The sequence below is a fragment of the Bombus impatiens genome, unplaced genomic scaffold (assembly GCF_000188095.3).
Source record: "Bombus impatiens unplaced genomic scaffold, BIMP_2.2 scf_2640, whole genome shotgun sequence".
Classification (NCBI taxonomy): Eukaryota; Metazoa; Arthropoda; class Insecta; order Hymenoptera; family Apidae; genus Bombus; species Bombus impatiens.
The window spans coordinates 1-1,276 of NT_179059.1; the positions used below are offsets into that span (position 1 = coordinate 1).

Sequence of the window (1,276 nt, forward strand, 5' to 3'; positions counted from 1 at the left end):
GTCGACGATGGAGCTCCCTCTCCACGCCACGCAGGTACTGGTCGAGCACCTGTTCACCAACAGGAGTCCAAGTCCCGCGGCCCAGTTTGACAGCGTGCGGCCGCGCGCGTTGGTCCTGGCGTTCCCCCAAATCATGGAGTGCGCGTTGAAGTCTCCCAGGACGAGCACTTGCCGGGGGAGTCGTCGCCTGACGCAGTCGCCGACTCCGTTCAGGAATTCCTCGAATGTTGCCCGTCCGCTGTTGGGTGACACGTTCACTCCCACCCCCACCATCCCTGCCCACTCGATCGCGACGTATCCGATGCCGCGTTCCAGCAGGGCTCCGCGGACGAATGCGCCGGGCTTTGATGTCCAGGTGACGGCAACGATTTCGCCTGTATCTCCGGCCCATTCCGGAGCATCCGGGACTCTGTATGGTTCCACCACTACCGCTAGGGCGACCGTGCTCTCCCAAATGGTTTGGTATAGCAGGTCTTGCGCCCGCCTTGATTTTCCTAGGCTCGTCTGGAGGATGCGCATTTTCGGCCCCCTAGCGGCGTCGCTTCTCTGGCTTCCTCCGTGCCAGCTTCTTTGTCCGCGGGCTTAGGATCGCTGTTGAAGTGGTTACCACTTCTAAGAAAACTCTACATCCGGTCTTTTTAGTTTTGCTCAAGCACTGAAGCCATCGACAGCGCGAAGACGAAAGACTGTGACGAAGTCAGACCATAAACAGTAGACAGGCGACGTTGTCTTCGGGTTTTTCAGTTACTGGGTAACACAGCTAGCGTGCGAATCTGCACCAGCTCAAATTGTATTCTTACTTATTACACTTCTATTTAAATATATTTTCTGCCTTACAATTTATCCACGTGTCTTCTCTGTTTACACATCGAATAACCTCAACAGGTTATGGGCCCAGGGCTGTAAATTGCAAGGTAGCAACGTGAAGTGAATAAATTGTTAAAGTGTTGTGCTTAGTAAAATAAGGGATAGTGCTAAAATGGAATCAGCAAGTGCGAAGATCGAGATGTTACGCGGTGAAGAAAATTGGCTCCTAGGCGTTTTGTTATGCGTACACTTTTGGAGGAAGCTGACGACCTGATCAATGAGTGCGAAGGGAATCTGTGTCATCCAGGTAACAGCGCGGAGAAAGAAATCGCTCGTGAAAGATTTTTGAAAGCAGATCGATTAGCGAGAAAATTAATCGTGACTACAGTCGGAAGGGAACCGATGGATCTTCTTCTATGTTGCACAACAGCACACGAAATGTGGGAAAAGCTGAATACAGTATATGACA

General features: G+C 51.6%; 1 protein-coding gene across 1 annotated transcript; it reads right to left on the reverse strand.

Annotated features, from left to right (window-relative positions):
* Positions 1-49: 49 nt before the first annotated feature.
* On the reverse strand, positions 50-519 carry LOC105681878 (the record flags this gene model as incomplete). The annotated part of the gene is made up of 1 exon (XM_012393336.1): positions 50-519. A coding segment is annotated over exon 1 (470 nt), but the record flags the coding sequence as incomplete, so codon positions are not given.
* Positions 520-1,276: the final 757 nt, after the last annotated feature.